Here is a 24,348-nt window from a genome sequence, read left to right on the forward strand (position 1 = left end):
TGGTTCCAGAAGCCCTTGCAAACAGATTTGAAATAGTCAGAAAGAACTCATAATGCTCAACAACTCATATACGATTTGAGTCTTCTGAAATCAATGTCAGAATCTCCGCTCATTTCAAGTGATGGTAAAACACCTGAGTTTCTCAATATAAAACTGGGCTTTGGGTAACAATAAGGCAATAGATCATTGTGCACTATTTTTGACTTTAAAAAGAAAGCTTTTCCAAAAAAAACCAAACCACTCAAATATTTGTAACTAACTTTCAATATCTGTTTCATCTTATACAGCTTTCAGGGATATTTTCTACAATGACATCTCTTGGATACATTTTTGGGTGTTAATACAGCAACTGAATTGGGTCAGGGCACTGCATACATTAACTGCACAGCAACGAACCGAGAGGCAATTCAAAGATTTCTACAGCATTAAGTTCCTCTCTGCCCCAAACACCAACCTGACTGAAAGACAGAGCTATTTTTATTTCAGCCCTACTTCGGGGTGGTTTTGGGTCTTGCTGTCACAACAGGCAAACTGAAATTCCAGCTTTAATTCCAAAAAATTCTCCTGCTTAATTTTCAGTTGCTATGACTGCACGTCTTCCCAAGCCAACACTGTCAAACCCTCTGAAGGAGCCGGCTCCTGAAAGCTATCTGTCTGCAGAAACAATTATAGTTTCTAGCAACATCACTATTTTATTTACATGCTTGTTTCTTTCTCCTCTCACCTTAAGGGTTTGAAGAAAGCAGAAGATTCTTTTTATACATTAGCCTTAAAGGGTTTGTAGGTCTTACCAGGTTCTAGTACAGTGCTCAAACATTAAAATATTCCAAAATGTTTTATGCAACTGAAAAAAAACAAAACAAAAGCAGAAGCTTCCCAAATAGGATCTTTTACCTGGTAAAGGATTATAATTCATGTATATTTCATGCTATGAAACATATCCTTTGGGGCAAAATTTGCCTTTTAACTACTGACAGACTTAAGTTGTACCACAGCATCACCTACCCAAGCTCCTTCCTCACAGATATGCAGGATTAATTCTAATATGTAGCGAGGTGTGCCAAAGGAATAAGCGAGGAGCTTTCAGAAAAGGTCTTATAACAAGCGACATGTAATGCTGAGACAAAAATGCTGTCTGACAGTCACTCACTGTCCATTTAAGGGTACTACGGTGAGTCATTGAGAGCTTGACAACCAAGCAAAATGATGAAGTGTCTAACAAGAAACATAAAGTACACAAAATATTTCTGAAGACATCACTTTGTGATTTTTGTTGTTGTTTCTAAACATTATCCTGGTCAGACTTTGTTAATTAACTTCAACTTAAAACTAACATTCATGCCACAGGATTTTTTCCCCTTTACCTGCTTTATGGCTGTCACAGTTATGACAAAGAATAATGGCAATCCACTGGTAATAGGACTGGTAGGGGTATCTATCATGAGCTAAAAGAGAAGAAAATGTAAAAATTAGCCAGAATTTGATTTTACAATTGTACTAAAACAAACAACAACAAAATCAAATCCATGATAAGTGTTTTTCCAAGTTCTAATGGAATTTTACTGCACATCCTTCAGTCTCGAACAAAAGTCAGTTCCTGGCATCTAAACAGATGTCAATAATTGTACAAACGAAAATACTCAGCCACGTAACAGACTTTATCACATCTGTAATGCACTCTTATGATTCATCACTATAAGATACATTTTCACCTTTTTGCTATGCAGTTCCACTATTCTATACAATCTGCTTTACAACAGTAGAGAATATAACGACAAACACTTCAGAAGTGAAAATGAAGTTAAAAACAGCAGTTTCCAGCAGTACAGGTATAAAGAAACCCTTTTCTTAGACTGCTCCTTTTCGGTCCCTCCAACATGCGCATTTCACAATTTGTGCTATCATTGCTTTCATGCCAAAGTGCAGCATATACGCTAAAATGATGTATGTGTGTGTGAGGGGGGAAGTGGTGTGCTGGTGGCTCTCCTCTGCTGCAGGAAAAAACACTGTGGTCAAGTGCTGCATACAAAGTATACACAAGAGAGCTATTCAAAACCAAAGTGATTTGATTCACTTTACCTGAGACTTATGGCATTGCTTTGGGAACCATTAAAGAAGAAAAAGAAAATCACACATGAAGTTTACTCTATTAAGAGCCAAGAGCCACAGAGAAAACAGATTATGACATTGCAACACATGCACCATTTATTTATTTCACTGAGATGAAGACAACTTAAAAAACACGACAAAATCATACCTAGCTCACAATACTGCGTGTTCTTCAAATGCAGCACTACAATTTCAGCCCAGCAGCACCCTGCCCATGACAGCACCTGCCAGGAGCCCCTGGTTATGGCTAGAGAAGCCTAACTATGACATTTCTGCCATTTGCAATCTCTCCTTTTTTCTCATGGGCTCACATGTTAAAGGGAGGCAACTTTTCTAGCAGTGGAAGCACCATGGCATACTGCTGCTTTTCTTATTTCCCCAGAATGCCACAGACCAGTGCCTGCTACAGAGGTGGACACATACCCATCATACAACTACTCAGAGCATCACGCAACCAAAATGCAGTCTGTGACCATGTTTCTGGTATGCATATGTGAGGCGGATAACGTGGACCGGATTGAACTATGCATTTAAACAAAATAAGAACTTGCCCCAGCCCTGCCATCCCCAGTGAAATAAAGCAGCATTGATTGGCACTGCATTGTGGTCACAGGAGATTCATATGACAGAGAAGATACCATGGTGATCAAATGTTAAAAGCACCTTTGCCTTGCAAAAAGAAAAGTATTACGCATTGACGAAATTCTAGATGAGATTTGAATAAAAACAAAATTCTGTTCAATAGAAAAAGAGCAACAAAGAACAAAAATGACTGCAGCTTTATTCCTATTATGTTTCCAAGAACAAAGACATACACGCAAGACATACAAATTAGGGTATTCACTCGAGTTATGAATTGAGAGAAGAATAGGATTACACTCTGAATTCAAGTTCTGCCTCCAGGTTCACATCGCTTCATGGACATTGTGTTTAGATATTAAGTCTAAACTAACATTTTGAAAGAAACTTGATTAAAATTGAAGTATATAAGTAAATTTGCGTAAGGAAGAAATAAAAGCTTGAAAAGAGCAACACTGTTTGGGGTAATTGTGAGTAGCGATTACGGATCTCTGGCACGTTCCCATCTTCCTCGTGCTATGATCTATTAAACAGTACGGAACACAACAGGAAGGACAAAGTCAAAATTCCTAACTATGACAACAGGAAATGGGTGCTGGTAAATGAAGCTAAAACAATATGACCTTAGCAATTACTACCACAAGAATTTTCAGCCTATTAGAAAGTTATTTCTTTTTAAATGTGAATTAAAAACAGTGACACGGGAGGCAAAGGATGACAAATTCACAACTGGCCCTACTACTTGTACATGACAGTCATAGAAAAATCTTATGAACACTTCGCTACTCCTATTTCTGTCATGAAGCACCACCTTCTTCAGGTGCCTAAGGTAGGTATTGGTCAATCACCATGGAGGGCTGTGCCTATACCAAGTTACTTTACTTCACAATGAAAGAAAAGTTTATGTAACTCAAAACCTCGTCTTTGCCTTAGACGTGGCCCGAGTCTTTAAAATGCTATTACCTCTTCTTACCACCTCTCTCTCTTATCCTTCATTTAAGCCTGCAATAGCTCTAGAGAATTTAAGTACAATTACAGAGCTGGAGGTACAAATATCACAGTAAATTTACAGACTTATCCCTTCAATATACTTGTAGATGTTTCTTAATTAAAAGAAATTTATCTGGCTACAAAAGCCACAGTGCTATTTTGACCTATACTTTGCTGGCAGCCCTGATACCTTCAAATGTGACAAACCGTCAACCCTAGTTGTAAATTCTGTGTGTTCTTTTCATGTGAATTTGAGGAATTTAGAACTGCATGACAACCCTGTATTAATTTACACAAGTAAGATTCCATACAGAACAAGAATGTGCAACACTGTCCAATTTGATGAAAACAAACTTCAAATTTCACCAGCAATGCTGGAAATGCATTGTTTCCACATTAAATTGAGAAGTTAAATTCATAGAATGAAAAGTAAGTGACAGAATCCACAACACAAATGGCAATCACCACCTTAACTTCCGTGGCTAAACTGAGTATTATACACTTACCTGAACCAAAAATATTATCAGAAAATAAAAGTTGGCTATTCTTCTGAACTGTTCAAATAAGTTTTTTGGAACAAAATTCCACACCGTATACTGAAGGCAAAAAAGAAAAGAGAAAGAATAGTTATGACACGCTGAACAGTGGAATTCATTTTCTCTCCCAAACTCCCTCAACTTCTCATTTTCCATCTACCCTCCCCAAACTGCATCTTGGCAATGCCCGACTTCCAGAAAGAACAGCTGTATTCAATCTCAAGGGCCCATGAAGGGCATCTAGAAGGAAAGTAGGAGTAGCAACTGCATTGCCTTTACAGACAACATTTTAACTGTTCTCATGCCAATCTGGATAGGAACAGCCAGACTAATCTGGTTCCTAGTAGCCAGGCTACTAGAGAACAGATTTATTTGAGCAGCTATACCCTTTTTCTCCTGCGCTTCAATGACAAAATATCCCCCATCCCATCAGTTCTGTTGATTCCTTTCCAAGGCCACACTAGGAGGGAACCTGCAACTGCAGTTCCTTGCTTATGATACGGCAATTTTATAAATCCTCACCAAAAAAACCCTTCACCCTTCCTATTAAATCACATCCAGACATGAGCTAAACTAATTCAAAAGCCACTTTAGAAGGTCTGACCAACATGCCTCACCATTCTAGACATAGGCTCTGGGGAGAGAGTGATGAGATGTACCATATATTTTCCCTTACCTTGGATGATATGATTCTGTTGTCTGCAAACTTCTGAGGAATATAATGGCCATGCTGGGGAAAACGATTTGCTATATAAATAGTTCGTGTATCGCTTTGATGCGGAGGGTCAAAACCCTAGAACAGAAAATGAAAAAACAAAACAAAACAAAAAAAGATCAGGAAAGATTACTTTATTACCCATCATTTACACAAATAAATCTGCTATCTCTGTGCTCAAAAATGATACTTAGCTGTGAAGGAACAGATTTAGAATGCTGGCTTTTGAATCAGAAAGAAAATTAACCTGGAAATTAAAGTCTGCTGTGTTAACTTACAGAAGTTGAATTTAAAAGAAATAATAAATCCAATTTCTGCAGTTGTGTACCCGTTCTGGAAAATGGAAGAAAAATAAATCATAAGGCTCAAAGAAGTCTCACGAAAATTGAAAGAGAAAAGAAGCAGAAATGGAGATGAAAATACGTTATCTATGGAAAAAAAAAATCATGGCTGTGCTCATGATAACCCCAATAGATCAAAAGCCAAAGTCAGAATAAACAGCTCATACTAATATGTTGTGATAAACTGGTTTTTGTAAGAGTTCCCATTAGCTTTAAAACAAAACCATACACATCTGACTAGACCACAGAGCTTTCCACCAACAAATTCAACCTCCAAGAACAGGCAGGCTAATCTCAAAACTCACTCTACCATCGGTTCACACATTAACGATAGCAACAGTGAAAGCAAACTCACACATTTTACTCAGAAACACTTAGCAATAGTTTTCAGTCAAAACAGCAAATCTGACTGAGATCCCTTAGAAGCAAAGCCTCGATTCAGGCCTAATGCTCAGGATTTTCATCAACTGCCTCTGCAAGCACAGAGGAATGCAGGTATTAAACTGAAATGTGATGTATAAAGTAACACAATGTATAATGGAAAGTATGAGTTATAGAACAAGGCTGAACAGTAAGCATCAAGGTGAACAAATTGAGGTGACAGCTTAAGGCAGAGGAAACTCAGGAAGTGCTAGCACACCTTCCAGCACAAAAAACGCTTCCACTGAGAAGTAATCTGAAGGGCAAGGAAGAATAGACACAGCCTTCAGCTGCAGCAATGGAAACTTAGTTTTGGTGCTGGAAAAACAAAAATGCTGATGGCAAGGAATAATAATCAGAAACCAAACCAAGTCATGTGGGAAGGCGGTGATGTCTCCGTAACACAAGGGTTTATATCTAGGTCACCCTTGCCTATCTTTACTAGAGCCTTTCCTGGGGCTACATGACTCACAGAGCCTTTGCCAGCTCTTACATTCTGACCTGGAGAAGCAGGTGATAGAAAAGACAACAAGAGAGACAGTGGCACATAATTCAGATAACAGACCGAGAAAAATGACTAAAACACAAACTAAAAAGCTCTACAATGTGGTGCAAACCAGCAATTAAACTTGGAACTGTGAAGCTGTTCCCACCAGTGACTGTGTGGGAAGTCATGAATCTCAGCACGAGAGTCAGACGTTTATCTCTGAACTGACAAACATGATTTGTGTTGTTCACAGTCTCCTTGTTCTGTGACGCCAAGAGAAAGGACAACTGATAAACAGGCAGAAAGGGCATTACCAGTTCCAGTAGTGGCAGTGAGGAATTTACCTTTGCAGTTGTACTGTTCTACTTGTGAAACCAGGCTCAGACCTTGGTTGATCTCTACTAAGAACTGTTTGGAGTTCTTAGTAGAGATCAACAGAGCTCCAACAGAAGAGACTTCCAGCCCAATAAACGATAGGAGTGATGAACAGTGAGCACAATGAACTACACAAAGAAATGATTGATACAAGCAAGCATTTTCACTTGCCCATAAAGTTCTCTAATGTAAGATGTGAGGTATGCTGACATTTAGGACAGCGTCATTTAAAGTAAAGACTTAATTAAAAAATCCTTTCAAGCCTACAAGTTACTGCATTAGTCATCATTAACAGAGAAACATTTCACTTCAGAAAGAAAGGTGCAGAAGGAGGAAGGGGGTAAGAACAGGAGAGCTCTGAGACAGACCTGAAGGAGAACAAAGCTCCTCTGGTGAGCAGCAGAAGCCACAGCAGTCACTGTGGTGTGGAAGGCCATGCAATGATAAGAGAGGTGACAGTAGATTCAGAAAGGACATTAAAAAAAAACAGATGTTGTAGCAGAAGCGGTTTGGAGATGGCATTTGTGACATATTATTTGTAAATCACTACAGATGATGCCACAATATAACTGTTCTACGAGTCAGAGAAATGCTGTGCTTAATTAGTAAGAGCAGGCATACAGATCTACCTCAGAACATGTCTGGCGCTCACAAAATGCCAGACTCTCTCACTTTGGAAAGTCACATTTTCCACTTCAAAACCACTGAACGTAAAGCAGAGGGAAAAGTGAAAAAGCAAAGAAAGCAACAGGCAGCCTTCCAGTGGTGGAAGACCACAGCAAAGTGCCAAAGCTGCTCACACAGCAGATCCATGGTGACAGTGCAGGAGGCGGCAGGCTGAGGACACCAACCTCTGGAGCTGCAGAGCTCTGGTTGGCAGAGGATGCAGCCCTGGCAGCCCCAGCGAGCTGACCACAGCCACAGCAGGGAAAGGAACACACATCTCCTGATCTTTATTTCTGTAACCATGAGTGATGGTTCAAAATTGCCCAGCAACTCTGCCGTTAGATAATTACCTAATGAGAATTCTCCTCCAGAGAAATTTTCATTATGCATCCTTTAATTATGCATCCCTTCCAAGAAAGTTCAGCTTCTGTGCAGGATTTAATTGTTCAGGAAGAGAAATTCCTGTAACTCTCTTATTACTGTGACTAGTCCTTGCTAATTTCACTCTGAAACAGCTTCATTCTCTATTTCTGTTGTCATTATGGAACTGAGCTGCAGAATTAGGGTAACGTGTCCCTCTCAAAGGGTTTCATCAAGTTTTGGGTCTTGAGAAAAAAAAAATAAATCATAACTGACACTGATACTTTCCAGTAGTTTCTTTTCCTACTTTGCCTAGTGAGGTGATTCCTACCTAAGTTCACCGCCCATTGACTTCATAACAAATAAAGCAGAGTTTATTGCAAAACTTGATGTCTAAGACTCCTTAATCAGGTGCGTTACATGAACCCATTGTAAATAAACATCAATCCTAACCATAGGACTGACTTGTTCTTGTCCTTTCATGCTGCAAATTAAATATAGATTTATTGGCTGGGGCTCAGCCACTCTTATTTTAAAGCACAAACCAGGCCTTGCCTACCACTGGAATACAGCTCTCCTATTTCATCTTCACTACACGACAGGCCAATAGAAGAACTGCGCCCAGCTAAACATGACATATTTGGTTTTTGAAAATAGCTGAAACAAACACGACTTATAAACAACACAGCAATGCCTGAGTCAAGCTGATTTATAAAGCAGAAAGCCAGAGTAATTGCTTGGATAAGGGAAAAAACAATATAAGGTGATTCACGTTTAGTTTTCTTGGAATATAAATTGGTACCAAACTCAAAGGCATTTCTATTGAACACTTCAGTAGTGATTTCCTCAGTGTTCTCAGTCAGACAAAGACATCCCTCTGCGTAATAAATTCAGCTCCTCTCAACCAGCACAGAAAACATCCCTAGGAACGGAGGGGAAACTCCTGACTGTGATTCTGTGCTATTTCTTTGTTGAAAGAAAGTCCTCTGCTTCCCAGATCATGTCTCCAGCTCAGGGCCATGCGGGGAACTGCCTGCACAGCCTGATGGTAAAGCGGAGTAGGAAACTGACCTGGCTGAAAAGCCACCACACCATGCTCCAAATTCTGTGTTGTTGGTTTCTTTTCAGTGTATCAGATCCCTAAAACAATGACATGGCCGACACAACTGCTTGGCCAGCACAAGGTAAACACGCAGCGTGGGACACGTTCTGCATTGCTGCTGCTCCAGGAGCATGAACAAGGAATTGGGTAACTGAGGGAACAAGCAGAGTAAGCAAATGAGAAGCAACACCATGAAAAAGAACTGCGCAAAGGAAGAGAGGCCATTCCATCACCTGTAAACATAAAGAAACAAAGAAAAGAAAACCCTCTTCTATCCACTGCAAACACTAATATCACTAGTATAAAAGCTTACCCTAGAACAGCACTGCTGCCTTCACACCCTCTCACTGTTAAATGAGACAGCAGAAATCTGCAGATCTCTCAGCTAGGATTAGGATTAGTGACACACGAGTCCAGCACACAACAAATCAGTTGCTGTTTCAAGCTTTGTAACACACGCAGCAAAATAGCTACAAGTTATCTGACAAGCAATTTTTTGCTTAATATCTGCCTACAAGGAGTATACTAACAATCTCCCTGTGTTTCTTGATCATTCTCATATTTACAGGGAAAAAAAAAAAAGGAAAATCCTATTTGTGCGGAGAACTGCTACAGAGCCAGTATTCCGTGACAAGGGGCTGAAGGAAGGAAGGCCCAAGCAGAGGATCCTCCTTGTTTCAGAAACCACACTGAGCACAGCTCAGGAAAGCAGCAGCTTTCCCAACACCCTGCAGACATCACGTCCTGGCTTACAATACTAATAAATGTAACTGAAGGCTGTCCCAGGAACTTATTTACCTGGGAAGGTAACTGACCAACCACAGCTACAGAAACACCATGGCATTTCCTGGCACATATCCCCAAAACCCGCAATTACCTGCAACCAAGATATGGTTTGATTAAAGCTGTTCTGAAGAAATTAACTTTTTTACTGTGGATTTTGTTTTTAATATACATGGAATAATTTCCCTTCTGTCAGGTAAGATGATCAATTCACACTCCACGCGCATTTTCAAAAGCTTGTGGAAATTCATATTACAAACAGTAGGCAATAATTCTTTCGGTCACGTAGCTGGGCAGTAATCAAAGTGAATTTGCCATATCAAAGGTTAGCATGAAGGAAAAAAACAGCCTCTCACAGCAATTTTCAACAAGTAGTGAATCAAGTGCAGTACCCCAAGGTTTACATAGGTTTGTTCCTGCCCTTTTAAATATTACTGCAGTAAAGACATAAAAGAGCATTGCAAGTCGTGGGCCCTTCAGGCAGCGTCCTCTTCCTGCTCACAGGGCTGTGGTTGTTGAGCACAGCAGATAAAAACCCATTTTGTAACTTTCCAAAACACCTATTGTCAGAATACACTATTTGGGCAAACACTGTAGGAAACAAGAGATCCCGAAAGCAAGAAACTCTCCTTTCACAAAGTCAACACATAAATACCTAGTACTGTGTTTACAGTGGTCATATCGGTGCTTGGAACAAAGGCCTGGTCACATGCAGATCAAACCATTCTTAGCTTCATTTGTTTTGTCAGAACGCCCATCAGATGCCCGCAGAAAGAATTTGGAAAAATCCCTTCTTAAAAACAAAACAACCATCCACTGCCTGTTTACCTGCACCAGAAAGGAGTGAACACAAACAGCCTCCTCCTCCTGTGCCAGCTGATGGGGAGCTGACACCAAACCCACTGATCATGTAACACCAATACATTCCAATGGGAAAAGCCAGCTGAGAATACAAGTTGGCCTTTCTACCCGAGCTCTTTCAAAGGACTGTGAGATGTTCAGTTCTGGCAGCAGTGAAAAACTATAACAGAGATTAAGGGACGCTGCTTAATTTTAATGTAATCCAACTTTACATCAGCTAAGGAACAGGCTCCCTCCTACGCCTCTACAATCCAAATCGCTGCATTTATGCAGCACAATCCATTGCAAACAGAATATGATCAAACAAATGTCTGTCTTTCTCAGAATTCCAAGTTTGCATTTTTTTTCTACAATATTACTAGAATTTTCATGCTCCTGCATTCAAAGTATTCGATTAACCTGAAGACTGTAAGCTATTCCTCCTCTGTCATTAACACCTATCTATTTCCCAAGGCCATTCAGAGCATTTTTTAATCAACCTTAAATAAAAATTGAATTATGATGGCCAAAGAGGTCTATCAGAAGTTGAAGCCTAACAGTATCTGATCCAAAATCTTTGTTCTTTTGCTTACAAAGTACATTAAGTCTATTTTTGCTGAAAATATATGAAGCAATTTGAACACATTAAGTGCTACAGTTCTGCAATGCTCCATCACACAGAAATAGCAGCAGCCAAGCCAACCAAATCAGTCCTAGAGTACAGACCCAGTACAATACATGAAACATTTAACACAGAATTCCTTCACGTACCTTGAATAATCACCATAGCACTAAAACTCATAAATAGATCCATACCTAATTATACTCTATTCATGGTCACTGGATTCATTCAAAGACAAAAAACTTTGCTGTGAAACAAGGCATTCAAATCTGTATCACATCGTATACTTTGTTTTTCACTAAAAATTACAAAGCAGCGTCAAGCTCACAGCCAGCCATTTCACCATACACAGAAACTGCATTTGTCAGTTCCATCACTGCGCAAATACAAAAGAATCACACACCTCCTCACCTGCTTGGAAACTACACGTGCTACTATTGCAGAACGAAATGCTGTTTGCCCACTGTTTTGAAGAGCCATTAACGAACCTGTTTCATACAAGCAGGTTCCTGCCCCGTGCCACACATACAGCCATTATCCCATATGAATACTGACCAGCCTTGTGTTCAATATTCAGATGACTTCCAACAGACAATAGTTATTTGCAGTGCAGGAACTGATAGACACAAGTTCAATTCATATTTCCCTTCGATATGAAAAAAAAACTTGAACGTTCTTCCCAGCTCCCCCAGGCCCTGGATAAGAAGCCTCACGGCTTTTCACAATGTGTGTCAAAGCTGCACTGGCGATTGCTCTGACAGTTGTTGCTTAGCAAATTCCAGGGGAAGAGAGCTCAGTTCACAGCTAGAACCGCCTGGCTCTTCTGTCTAACAGGTCTGATGAAGTCTGCTCCATAAACACCACAGATTTGAGGCTACTCCTTTTATCAAATACCACTCTGGGTTTTAATTCCTTTTCAAACATGATTTAGGACCGAAGCATTAGCTTAATGCACTGCTTACAGACACGTCTACATACATCTTCATCCCTAAAGCTCACTAAATCACAAACTCCCTTCCTGTTTTGTCATAATTCTTTTTCCAGATATTTAAAAACCTGCAGAAGTCAACACAGCCACACACAGAACCAGCACAGAGAGATGCATGGGAATAAAGGAGTAACTAAATGCAACAACACATAGCAATTACACTTTTTGGTCTATGGCATTTGAAACTCTTCCTTGTATAACATTTCGGGATGGAAACAAACAGCTTCCTTGTGCCTGCACCATTATCTCCCCTCTCCCACAGTTACTTTTACTCTCCAAGCAAACAAGAAGAAGTCTTCTTAAGGCACAGGATGTGGGAAGCCAATAAACAGCAAAGTCTTCTATATGATAGCATGGCTGCTGGCCCTCCTGTCTATCTGTGCTATCACTAAGTGGTTTCATTTGAGTTCTGTTATTTCTCTTTTTCTTCAAACAGTACACAGTTGAAAAGTGGTTTGTATACTAAAAAAAAAAACAAAGTCTAGCAGCAAATGTCACCTGTGTTCTGCTGGAGAGATCACTCTGCTTGGACAGAGCTGTTTTGTCAGATCTATCTTTTTGCAGCTTTAATCTGCTGGCTTAAAAGAGACACGGTGCCTGAAGTTAAAGGATTGTTTTAGAAGCTGTGTTGTAGATGCCCTATCCTCAGAGATGGTGGCAAATGCAGTCATGACAACAGAGGACACCAGAGTAAGAAAAAACAACAGCTGCCAATCCATCCAAAACTAGGAAAATCGAATATCGATTGAATAGCACAGATGGTAAATGACTTCATTCAGCACAGACTGACTTGTCTCAGATCGTGTGTTTTACCTGCTGAGGAGTGTTTAGAGGTAACCCCCCAGAACCATAACTAGACATTAAGGCAGCTATTAATGGAGCAGCACCTCCACAGTGAAAAGAGTCCATGAAAACGTCACACACTGTTTTGTGACAAATGGAAGTCCAGCATAATAAAAACTTGTTGCTAAAAAAGCAACCAAAAAGAACAACAGGATCAGATAGGGGTCAAAGCTCCAGTCTCACAGCAACAGGACACACTCAATGACTCAAATTTCCCCATTCTTTTTAAAAGCGATCTTTAAAAAATAATAATAACAACATTGGTAAGACTGGTTTAATCATGTAGGGTTTTTTTTTGTTTGTTTGTTTGTTTTTTATGAGACAAGATGTAAAACTTCTACACAGGACACAGTGGATGCCTTCCCCAGCACAGCCAGCTGGCGGCAGGCAGGGCCAGGCTCCACATGCTTCGGAACACACTGTGCTGCAAATGCATTAGTACTCAGCAGTTGCAGAATACTGAAAGAAAATAAGGTTAAAAGACCCAAACGCAATGGGAGGACTAGTCTAGCAGGTCACAGCCTAAAACCCATGGCCACACATTCCCCTGTGTTAAGACCAAGCGGATCATAACCTCACAGTCCTCCCCGTAGTTTGGTCTTTTCCAGCATTAATGATTCTGATTCTCAAACTAAAGCAGTCCCTGGGCTGTTCCAACACTCTTCTCACTGTGATCCACTGGTGACAGCAGAGAAGGCTTCAGCCAAGCAGTCTATACTGGGGGAACTCTCATTGAGCAAATACACGTTTCCTCTCCAAGTATACAATAACTAACAGCCATTCATCTTTTATCACAGCATGTACACAGTCATTAGCAGGTAAGAAAATAGGGGGCGAAAGAAAAAAATCAAATCCAGAAATCAAAGTGTTTCCAGAAGCTGGGATTCTCAGACATTGGAATAGTTCATGTACTTTCAGTATGCAAAAACCTGGCAACTCCTAAACCAAAACAGACCCCCAAAGAAATACACAGCAACACACACCCCACACAAGGACCTGCACTGAATTGATTATTTGAAATGATTAAGTTAGAAAAGCACACACATCGCTGTAAACAAGGAGCCTGAGCGCTGTTCTTATTCAGAATGCAGTGAGCTATTACAGAATGCCATCTGCTCTTCTCAGGACATCTCAGCAGATCCCAATACATGGAAGGAAAGGGAAAAAAAATCCTGACATCCAGGCCTGTTGTGCTATTCTGTGCAGGGATATTTCCACAAAGAGAGAAGTTTTCATTTGAGCTCATATGAAGGATGACCACATCTCCTACTGATGCTGTCCTTGGGAGGAAAACAAAAAGCACAACCAAACACAAAACAAACTAAAGCATTCCCTGTGATCCTGTTGAAGGAAGAAAGCAGTCTGCCAAGTACAGCCCAGCTCTGCTTCTCTTGGGCTGTGCAAGTAGCTCCTGTCTCATCCTTGTTGCCACACTGCTGCATAAAAAAACAGTGGGCTCAGACCCCACAGAACAGCAAAATGGAGGTAAACTTGTGGCTCAGCAGGACTAATTGCAAACAGCTGGGTTCCTGCACACAGCTGTTCTATCACAGCTTTGGAGACCCCCCTGCCAGACAACTAAATCACCGTCGCTTTGTTGATATCACCGCAATAGTTCTTATGCTGCATATACACCATCAGGACATGAACACAGCCCAGATCCTGTCACAAATGCATCAAACCAAGTGATACTGGAAATCACCAGGCATTACAAACCCCACTTTGTGCTTATACTGCACCATCCTCACCCAGAGAGCTACCACGAGCTGTATACAGAACAGCAACGTAGTTTATCGCACCACATTCGGAAATGTAGACCAAGTGTACCATTCCTCAATATTAACGGTGCTTCCTATCAACTTCTGTTTACTGGGCTGCTTTGTTCAAGCAGAGTTGGCTGTGCCTGTGCTGTTATGCAACCCGCAGCAAATCCACATGCCCAGTGTCCGCCTGCAACCTCAAGGTAACACAGCCTCACTCGGGCATCCTGCTCAGCACTGCTCTTCCACATGCATCAGGGCATTTCAGTTATCTTTTTAACACAAGTAATTATACTCCATTTATCTTCATGTTTTTTAATAGCTAAAACCTGTTGCAATCTGATATTATAACACTGAATGCTGCATGCTGCTGTTGACTTACTGAGCAGAACATTCACTATTAGCATTGGGCTGGGAGTGATGGGGAGCTATTAGCTGCTACTGAGGAAATAAAGCAAACTAACAGCCAAGTTACCAAAAACTCTTGACAATTTCTAACAAAATCCCACATAGGAAATGAAGAGCGACCTGTAGTTTTACTGTCATCCATTTTGATTTTTCATACTGGAAATGACTCCCGTGTGTTCACAGACTAAAGCACAGCAAAGGTCCCACTTCAAGAACACAGCTGAAACCATCTGCATTGCATACGAGGTCCCCTCCTGACTTGCTTCTAAGAACACCTGTTTCTTTTTCCCTGTCCCCTTTCACAACTCACACCAGAACACAGGTATTCAGGACCACCTCATTAACGTGATTCCGTGATTAATCAGCATACGAAATACAGACCTCTTAAACAAGAAGTTGCAAAACATTCCCTGGTTTCATAGAGAGCATTTAACAACTGCCTTCAGCAAAGCACCAGTCCCTCCTCCTTCTCCTCAGTCCAACACTTCCTCACACCAACGTTTTTCTTTTGTATTACTACAGCCAACTTTGATGACTCCCACATCCGTGCTCGGTTCCAATCCTCCCATACAGACAAGAATAGCTTTCTCAGAACCTGCTGCCACATCGAACACAGGTAGAAATGCACGCTCTGAAGGAATCCAATCCCACATATTCTTCTCCCTTCATCAGAAATATCTCAGACAGACTTCGCCATTATTTGCTTCAAATAGTCTGAGTGTTCCTCAGATGGCAGAGCCATCTACAAACAACCCTGCTTCTGTCATCCTGCTCTTCCCACTTGCACCAATTATCTTTTCAACATCCTTCCCCAGGTTCTCAGCTTTCTGACATCCTTTCTTAATACAAACTAAACATCACAGCCGTGAGAAGAAGTAAATGTGTGGGATGTACGTTAAATGAATGATCATACACAGGGATGAGCTGAGTGTCCGTCTGAAGAAACATGCAGCGTGATACCTATCTTAGGCCATGTTTCAACTAAATGAGCTGTAAAACAACAATCAGCATCAAGCAATGAGGTTTATACAAAGAAAAACACCAAACCAGTATGTTTCCAGTCATTCCTTCCCTGTAGTATTACCCCTTTCTTCTACAATCCTAATGCTCTCCTGTGAAAGCCAGTGCAAGTTTCAAGCAGTTCTTTTCCCACCAACATTTTCCTACAGAAGAAAACCCTCTCAGTGCCAAGTGTATTGCTCATCCATTTTTTACTTTCTCTTAAGGCCAGACGTGTTTCTGGAGAGCTGGCCAGCGTTCAGACAGAAAGAAAAGCAGGCCTGGTTGATAGATGGATTCCTAGCTCTGATGCAGTGTCTCCTAATCACAGCTCTACAGCAGCCAACTTTCAAAGCCACATTCAACAACCTCAAGCCACCCTCATAGGGAAAAAATAAGATGGTAGCTGTTATGCCAAGCAAGCTTTATTCTGTAAAAATACACGCTCGCCTGTTACAGAACAGAGGAGTGCAATGGGAGCTCTAAAAGAGTAATTAATTTCCAGGTCAATAAATCTTGGTGTTAAACCAAACCAGTCAGCGCTGTCAAGCTGCCACAGAGACCATCACAAAAAACACGGCGCTGTTAAAGGACTTGAAAGTGATTTTTAACCTCTTGCTAAATGTATTTAATTAAAGCTTGTGGCTTTGCTTTGCTCCATAGGGGAAAGTAATAAATAAAACAAACACAGAATTCTCTTGTTGCAAAAAGTGATATAACAGATCCAATAAATCACTCGTGAGACTTTTAGCCACGTGTACAAAAAAGCCAAACTAACGTATATCTCTAATACAAACCCAGGCAACATCAGTGGTTTAAGGGAACTGCAAGCAATGGAAAAAAAGTTTTCAGCAGACTGATTTCACTCCTTCAGAAAACGAAAGAGAAATAACGCAAAGAAGAGGCAGAAACCAACATTACAAGTGCAGCAGGAGGACGGGATGCATTTCCCTACGGCAGCAGCAGCTGAGCAGTGCTGAGCTCTCAGGTGCAGGGTAGTGGCCATACACACACAGCAGGTGCAAATCCTCCAAAGGTTTCGCCACGTAAAGGAGGAGGCGAGGCCTGCAAACCCCAGGTGTGTCAGCCCACGGAGACAGGCCTGCCGTCCTCCCTGAACTTTGGGGAGCCAAAGGAGGCCAAAAGCAAGGAAACGCACTTTCCTCGCCGTTGACGGGGTTTAAAGAAACGAATACATCACAAAATACCACAACAAAACTGCTCCAAACCCTGGATACGCGTTAAACAAATGAATAACCCAGCAGTGCCAGCGGTCAGCCCCGCACCCCCCACACCCCACGCTCCCTCCCGGCCCCAGCCCGGCCTGTCCCCGCAGCACACCGGGCGTTGTCCGCACGCGAGGAGGCACCTACCAGCTGCTGCCGGACCCACCGCAACATCCCCGGCGCCGCGGGTCGGGGCTCCCCGGGCAGCGCCGCGCCCTCCGCCGTCACTGCCGTCGCCTCAGACCGACCGACGTCCACGGCTGCCCCCCACGGCACGGGGGCCCGATGCCGACACAGGAGCGGCGCAGCCCCCCCGGCGCCCCGCGGCCGCCATCACAGCGCCGCCCCGACACCCGCGGCTCGCGGCGCTGCGGCCGCCCCCGGGAAGTGACGTGTGAGGCCGGAGAGGGAGGGAGGGCTGGTCGGCAGGGCTGGGGGAGCCGGTTGTACTTTATGTAGGAAGGCGCAGAGGTTGTTTTTATCTCTTTTCTTTTATGTTTTCTTGTGAAAAACGGCACGTGCTGCAGCAGTGAAATAAAGGATTTGAAAAGGGTTGTCGTGTCTTATGTAATCTCTGCCAAATGACGGGTGATTTAAACATAAAAAGTCAGCACACCAAACCTGTGCCAGGAGGGTGCACTTCATACTAGAACAGGCTGCCCAGGGCCCCATCCAGCCTGAGGCAGCGCCTCACCACTCTCACAGAATCACAGAATTATCAAGGTTGGAAAAGACCCAGAAGATCATCTAGTCCAACCATTCCCAATACTTCCTGGCTAAATCATATTCCTCAACACCACATCCAAGCGTTTCTTGAACACTCCCATGGTCGGTGACTCCACCACCTCTCTGGGCAGTCCATTCCAACTCTTATAGTCTCATAGTAAAGAACCTAACTCAGCTTTGAACACAGCTCTACACCAGGGCAGGCCTGCAGCCTTAGTGGTACTTAGTGATCAGTTAGAAATTTAGGACATAATTCAGCCTTTAAGATGGATGGTAGAACGTCTGAACAATGGAGTCTTGTGGTGAAGGCGGATGGTTTCAGCATCTGCGTTTAATCAGACAAATACCTTTAAAACAGTAGGGAATGAGGCTGTTTTTATCAGGCGGCTCTGAAAGTTAATGTTAGCAAAACTCCATATTAAATGCTCGCCATTATTTCAAAACATTTAAATACATCAAAGCTGAGTTTCCAACAGCTTGCATTACCCTATTCATCTAATGTGAGTCTAAAATAACAGAGTGATTTCATAGCTGTGGCACGCTGCCTGGAGTGGCCTCGAGCCAAAGCCTGCCTGACATGCTCGTTGTTCTGCTCCTCCTTCCTGATAAGATGTGAGCAGCATCCCAGCGACCAAACACCAAAAGTCACATGCCATTTCTCTGAAGTGTAACTATATTTGCTGCCAGATTCAAAGGTGAGGTGCACTTTCTGCAAGGCTGTATTTCCACTGCTTGCATTTGTTACGTAAAGCTACTTGGCGCTGCCTGCCCCACGTTGCTGCCGTGGTATTATTGCACTAGACAAAGCCCAAGAGCAATTAACAAATGACTTGAACTTTGTGGTTTATACTTTCCCTTCAAAAAATATGTATTTTAGAGGATGAAACATTATGGATGACATGTAGCTATTTTTCTATGTGCCACAGAAGGCCCTGACCCCATTATTTTTCCAGTATATGGCAAAATTCTATTAGCATAGCATCCTTGCATGGAGATCTTGCTAGTAAAACTGCACCTTTTAAACTCCAAAGCTCCACAGCTCATGCTTGATGTTTATGAATTTTTCTGTCACCCTTGAGAACAAAATCATTTTCAGGAGAAAAAACCTGAAGCAGAACAGCCAACTTAGATATTGAGTCACCAATAACGCTCCAGTGCTTTTCAAAGTGTCCTGAGAATAATGCTTCCCACATCCGAGATCCCACTTTAACATATTGGCCTGACATCTCACTTGCATTAACACAGCTGGATTACACACAGAAAAAAGCAACTGCAGAAGAAAAACTAAACCTTCTGATTTGAAAATTAGGCTCAGCCCATTTCGTAAGCTTTCTTGATCAGACTCCAAGCTTTCCTGTTAAGTATCTATAAGAGCAATGATTTCAGATGTTTGTTTAGCAGGATGAGGACACAAGTGTTGCCTGATACAAAATGTGCATGAAAATGTAAAACCACACACAAATATTAGGCCCTGCAAGCTTTTAATTATACGTGCATGAGTAATTCTTATGTAATCGATGGTACTACGTTTAGGTTTTTAAAATCAAATATTGGTAACCACAGAATCATTGCCTGAATGTGCAGCCATGGATCCTTTTCCCTTGGTGCGCTTTTGCACAAGGCTCACATGTATCTTTACCCTTTTTGAAAGGTGTTTTGGGGCTGTTCTGCAGTGGGTGGGGTGCTGGCACACTAAATGGCCACAGTGATGCACAGTGCTGATGCTAGGGGGTGAATAAAAAGTAAAGATTAGGAGCAGGGATGTCAGCATAGCAGAACACAAGGATCAGCTCCTTACAGTTCCCTGGTGGAATTCCTATCAGTCGTTATTTGTTTTTAATTATTTTGTCATTTCTTTAAATAAGTGATTTAATCTACGTGTCGTTTATTTTGGTAACTATGCTGCTAATTAACAATGTACACTAACTATAAAAAATGCCCATTTTGTTTCTAATCCGTAGTGAAAAAGCTGCCTGAGAGACACGGAGTTTCTTCAAGGCATCTCTATTCCACAGGCATTCAATTACTGGCTGAAGCACCAATTAAACAGAGATAAGCAGGGGCTTATTTTCAGTCACAAGGCCCTTCATCTAAACACACATGTGGATTCTAGCCCAGAGCAACCAGTCTTCAGGGAAAACGTGAAAGACTCTTAGAAAATGAACTGCGCTTTTTAAAGGAAAACCTTGTATGTAATTTGTTATTCCTTTTTTGTTCCCTGCAAGAGATAAGATCAGATTGAATTACAGGATACACATCCTAAAAGGGGATGTTTCCAGGACTGTTACTGGATCTAAACAGCAGCGCATTATTTGATGTACTTTTGTTGCCTGTACGCTCAGTTACTAACTGGATCCCAACATATAACCTCAGCTTTCTATTTTTGAGGAACAGAACTCTGGTGGGTTGTTCATGCAGCATACAAAGAACTAGATTTGGAACATCTCTGATGGCCTTGTCTTGATGACAACTGGGGGACTTGGAATCTTACATTACATAAGAGGATTCTGTAGGAACATGTGTTAAGATTTGTCACTTAATGTGCTGGACAGTGACATCACCTTATTATTCTCTATGATAATCTTGTAAAATGTGAATTTGTATCTTTAACAAGGACATGATAAAAATACAATTTTCCAATGATTTGATTTGTACATTCACCCTCTTATAACAATTTACTGTTGTAATTTTTATGACCAAGAAATTATTGGACACGTCCAGATATAATCTAATGATTAACCCTTGTGAAAAGGCAGAAAAAGATGCATCTCAATGTTGGGATTTCTTAATAAACACTCATAATATATTCTACCAGGAAGTGATGGGTTTTTTTTGCTTTTATAGGATCTAAATTAATACTACTGGGTGTGTAATAAAAGATTGAATTCCTAGAATAAAACCACATAAATGCAGTTACAAGTATGTAGGTCTCTTGGCACTGCTCTCCTGTGGCACTGCCTTGACTACTGCAACACAAACACTGGCACACCCAGGTTTGTTAATTTGGAAAGCAGTCTGTGATCTTTATGGGAAAGGAACAAAGACTTTATATTTACAGCTGTACACCATAAATATAGCGTAACATCTACTAATTAGGATATTCCCTGGGTAGTGGGAGATGGGATTTCAAACACCCCTGATTACAGGTTGAACATCTATGTTTCCGATATCCTGGAGGACTGTTCAAACTACTGAATTTGACAGAGGTTTTTTACGAGCACCTTCTGGTTCAAAGCATAGAAGTCATGGAAGCAGGAAAAAAAACTGGTTTCTAAATCTCAGTGGGATTTAGATATTATTACTCCAGATATTTTTCGAGGTGTTCCTGCCATGCTGCTGGCTGGGTTGCAGCCAACCAGCAACCACAAGCTCCTCTTCAGGCTCTTCTCTCACCTCATCCAGGATAAAAGCAAGACAATTTGGGAGTGCCTTAATTCAGCTTTCTCTCTCAACTCCTTGCCATTTCTGCAAATGAGGAGGTAACACCCAAAGTAGGTGAGTTTATCTCTTAGTAGGTGTTATCCCTAACACCTCAGTGGGTGAGTGTGATGTAGGTGGATAATGACTCTAACTCCTCACCTGCTTTGTGTAACCTTAAAATGTTCCTCCGTCCCTCGGGCACATCCATGACAGGGCTCCAGTGGGTCTGGAGTTAAGCAGATGCCTCAGCAAACAAGGCACAGACAGCTTGGTGCGGTAAGGAAAATTTCAGTGCCTCATCTAAAACTGATACAGTCACCTTGGGTTTTAAAGGACAAAATAAAAGATCTTTGCCAATGTTGGCTGTGAACACAAGTTTCAGATGTATTGGTGGATGCGAGAAGGTCTCACGGATCAGACAAAATCACCAGCTTGCACTTACTCAACACTAGAGGCTGTTTGGTATTATAATGGTAAAAACAGATTTTTCTAAAAGAGATACAGCAAAAGGATTTATCAGCAGCATTTGCCAGACAAAATAACTGGCAAAAATACTTGTTCCTTCCATTACAGTGTTTACAGTAAAGCTTTTGGCACCTCAGAAGCTGTAAATGAATCACACCACTTGCTGATATTTGCTGTGGGACCTATTTGCATCTCGAAATGAATGCCTTCAGCTCCTGTGCTTGAAATAAGTGCTAAGGTGTATATATAAACACTGTGTATCTCCAGGCAGATCTCCCAAGATGTGTAGGTGCATCCACCACACCCCTCACCCTGTCTGGACCCTGAGAATGATAGCAGACTTTCATGGACTTCAGCAGAACTCCCAGGGCTTCTCCCCATCCTGCCCATGGACCCGGGGACTCCGTTTCAGCTCACCCTGGGGCTGTACATCGTTCCCCAAAGACATCATAGGATGTCAGTCTCCAGCCTTGCTCAGCCATGGACCCTTGAATAAAATCACAGGCAGCATTTTGCCCTTCTTAAACTTAAGCTTTGTAAATTTGAAACCAGATACTCAAAGTTTGAGCTTACTTTCAAAAATTCATTTCTGATATTTTAGCTTCAAAGTGTGGTGCAGTAATGAACCCACCATGCAGGGATATTTGCAATCTCTGCAAACAAACAAAATAGCTGTGAATGTGACAGATGATGCTCCTGGAGCCATATGAGACAAAGAAACATATGGTTGCTACATCTGAAGTTCTTACAGCGCTTAATGTCTTCAAAGTAGAGCAAAACATTGGCTGATTAATACAAGTAAAACATTTTAGAATCTATTCCTAATTATTTTTGCAGATGTAAATGATGATCCTTACATGAATTTTTTTGCTGCACATGATGAATACTGAGTTCTCATTTTACTGAGTACTGTAATCAAATTTAGAACAAACGTTATATAAGTGCATAAGCAATCCTAATCCTAATCCTTTTTCAGCTATCTCACTTTCCCCATCTAGGTCTGCTGCAGTTGTAATTCTTTAAGTCTCCCATATTTGGTAATTTCCCTGCATATTTTTATTTTCCTTTCCTAATCTCCTGTCTTTTTCTGAGAGCATAAGTTTTTAGTTGATAATGGTTGTCATGGAATGGGAGGTCTGGTTTTGGATCATCTGTAGCCTTCTGTCAGCTTCCTTATGTTATTGTGTTTGCTCACAGCAAAGGAACTTTACTGATTCTATTGCTATGCTGGTGCCCGATCCCAAGTTTAAGCATCACCCCTTAAGCTGAAGTTCCTACTGGAGCAACTCTGGAGGTCCTTAAACATTTTTTAGTCTGTCCTTAGCTGGGCACCAATTGTTTTAACACTGGGCTGAGAAGGGAGGGAGCCCCAGTAACTGTGTGTTTTGTGACGTGTTTCTATGAGATGTTTAGAAATTTAGCAGCTTCATAAAAAGTTTTATAAGGTATTTCACATATCTGTAAAATAATCTAATGACAAATATTATTCTTAATTTCTATAAAATGAAAGTTCCTTTTATTGAACTGTATCTTTTATTTGTAATATTCCTAAGGGTACACATTAGCAACAGCTAAGTATTTCAGATAAGTGGTTCACAGCATATAATTTATCCAGTTAATTTCTTTGTATTTGTCTAGGAATCACTTATAATTTTATGCAATTAATTCATTATGTGAACCTAATTGCTAAAATAGCTGTGAGATTGGCTGAAATGGGTTTGCAGGGTTTGCATTTACTTGAGAGGTATCACCAGTTGGCCATTGGAGGTTTATCTCTACTCTGTAGATCCTGCCCAAGTTATTCTTTGGAAGTACTGACTGAAAAAAACTGTTTCATATTTGACATATTATTCCTTCTACTTGCATGCTAAAACATAAATCATTCGTATCCACACTTATAGAAATGTTGGAGTCCTGCAAATATTTTCTCGTTTTCTTTTGGCTATCATGCCTACCCACAAATCACTGCAAATGTATCACAGCTTGACTTGTGTATTTATAGTATTTCTTTCTGTAGAATCCACACAGATTAACTCAGTGTTCTTTTGCCTTGAATAACTGACCCTTGGTCTTGTGGTGTCTGATATCTTGTCAGAGGCTAAGAGAATACAGCCAAAGATGCAGTGCCATTAGTAAGAGCTCAGGTGTCTGTCTTCTTTTCCAGTTAGACTGACTCATTTAATTCCTGCTATTGCACTTTCCACACAAAACATGCTTCTTCATTTCACAGCTAGAACAGTAGCATCACAATGCTAATGATGGATCAGGTGGCAAGATTACCTGTATTAACTATATGGAGACTTCAAATCTGAGAATTACAGCCATCAGCATAGATTTCTGAATAATGAATTTACTAGCCACTTGATACTTCATAGACTTCATGGTCTAGTCCCATGCTGAAATGTAAGGTAACAGCCCAGCAAACAATACTCAAGCATAAAGTACTGAGTGAAGAGCAACAGCAAGTTTCACTTTGTTCATTTTGTGATCATTCAATGAAAAAAAAGAACCAGCCAGATACTTCGATGTTGCTAAAATCAGTTTTGAGTTAAATAAATGCATTCTACAAAACAAAATGCTCTTTCAGC

The 24,348-nt window shown here is 41.1% G+C and overlaps 1 protein-coding gene across 12 annotated transcripts in view; it reads right to left on the minus strand.

Annotated features, from left to right (window-relative positions):
* Window positions 1-24,348, minus strand: part of ATP11B (ATPase phospholipid transporting 11B (putative)) — a 94,556-nt gene that overhangs the window by 36,262 nt on the left and 33,946 nt on the right. For 7 of the 12 annotated variants that reach the window (XM_085513213.1, XM_015871545.3, XM_085513211.1 and 4 more), the window contains exons 2-4: window positions 4,891-5,007; window positions 4,185-4,274; window positions 1,365-1,445 (exon numbers count right to left, since the gene is read on the minus strand). In XM_085513213.1, coding sequence (XP_085369339.1) covers window positions 1,365-1,445; window positions 4,185-4,274; window positions 4,891-5,007 — 288 coding nt within the window. Of the gene's footprint in view, window positions 1-1,364; window positions 1,446-4,184; window positions 4,275-4,890; window positions 5,008-17,296; window positions 17,559-24,348 lie in introns of those variants that run through there. The other 5 variants (XM_085513219.1, XM_085513216.1, XM_085513218.1 and 2 more) reach the window with 1 other exon arrangement.

The sequence above is a fragment of the Coturnix japonica genome, chromosome 12 (genome assembly GCF_054131305.1).
Source record: "Coturnix japonica strain WE chromosome 12, WE-NBRP24, whole genome shotgun sequence".
Lineage (NCBI taxonomy): Eukaryota > Metazoa > Chordata > Aves > Galliformes > Phasianidae > Coturnix > Coturnix japonica.